The following is a 1007-nucleotide window of genomic DNA, read 5'->3' on the forward strand; positions in this document are numbered from 1 at the left end:
ATTCCACCAAAAACCCAAATGCGGCAAGCGCTTAATGCCAGCCAAGTACCATAATGCTATTCCCGACTACCCACAAACCATACGTATGCATACTATATTACAGAATCTGGCTTACAGAGCCTTTGCGAAACGGTTCTGTCTATTATCTACGTACTACTAACCGCTGGAGGTGGATGGTGTTCGATTCCACTAAAAACCCGAATGCGGCTAGCGCCTAATACTAGCCAAGTACCACAATGCTATTCCCGACTACCCACAAACCATACGTATGCATACTATATTACAGAATCTAGCGTTCAGAGCCTTTGCGAAACGTTTCTGTCTATTATCTATGTACTACTAACAGCTGGAGGTGGATGGTGTTCGATTCCACCAAAAACCCAAATGCAGCTAGCGCCCAATGCCAGCCAAGTACCACAATGCTATTCCCGACTACCCACAAACTATACAGATGCATACAATATTACAGAATCTAGCTTGCAGAGCCTTTGCAAAACGTTTCTGTCTATTATCTACCTACTACTGACCGCTGGAGGTGGATGGTGTTCGATTCCACCAAAAACCCGAATGCAGCTAGCGCCCAATGCCAGCCAAGTACCATAATGCTATTCCCGACTACCCACAAACTATATAGATGCATACAATATTACAGAATCTAGCTTGCAGAGCCTTTGCGAAACGTTTCTGTCTATTATCTACGTACTACTGACAGCTGGAGGTGGATGGCGTTTAATTCTACTAAAAACCTAAATGCGGCTAGCGCTTAATGCACGCCAAGTACCACAATGCTATTCCCGACTACCTACAAACTGTATGGATGCATACAAAATTGCAGAATCTAGCTTGCAGAGCCTTTGTAAAACGTTTCTGTCTATTATCTATGTACTACTAACAGCTAGAGGTGGATGGTGTTTAATTCCACTAAAACCCTAAATGCAGCTAGCGCCCCTTGCTGCCTTGCTAAACAATCCTCTTACTAAAAACAGTTAAGACCTCTCTAATGCCTA

At 43.6% G+C, this 1007-nt stretch overlaps 1 protein-coding gene across 1 annotated transcript; it reads left to right on the plus strand.

Annotated features, from left to right (window-relative positions):
• Positions 1-34: 34 nt before the first annotated feature.
• On the plus strand, positions 35-603 carry BDR25DRAFT_363131 (uncharacterized protein; the record flags this gene model as incomplete). The annotated part of the gene is made up of 4 exons (XM_033696692.1): positions 35-83; positions 118-176; positions 212-266; positions 353-603. 4 exons carry the CDS (start codon positions 35-37, stop codon positions 601-603), a joined length of 414 nt encoding a protein of 137 aa, XP_033539890.1.
• Positions 604-1007: the final 404 nt, after the last annotated feature.

Source organism: Lindgomyces ingoldianus (genome assembly GCF_010093535.1).
Source record: "Lindgomyces ingoldianus strain ATCC 200398 unplaced genomic scaffold BDR25scaffold_63, whole genome shotgun sequence".
Lineage (NCBI taxonomy): Eukaryota > Fungi > Ascomycota > Dothideomycetes > Pleosporales > Lindgomycetaceae > Lindgomyces > Lindgomyces ingoldianus.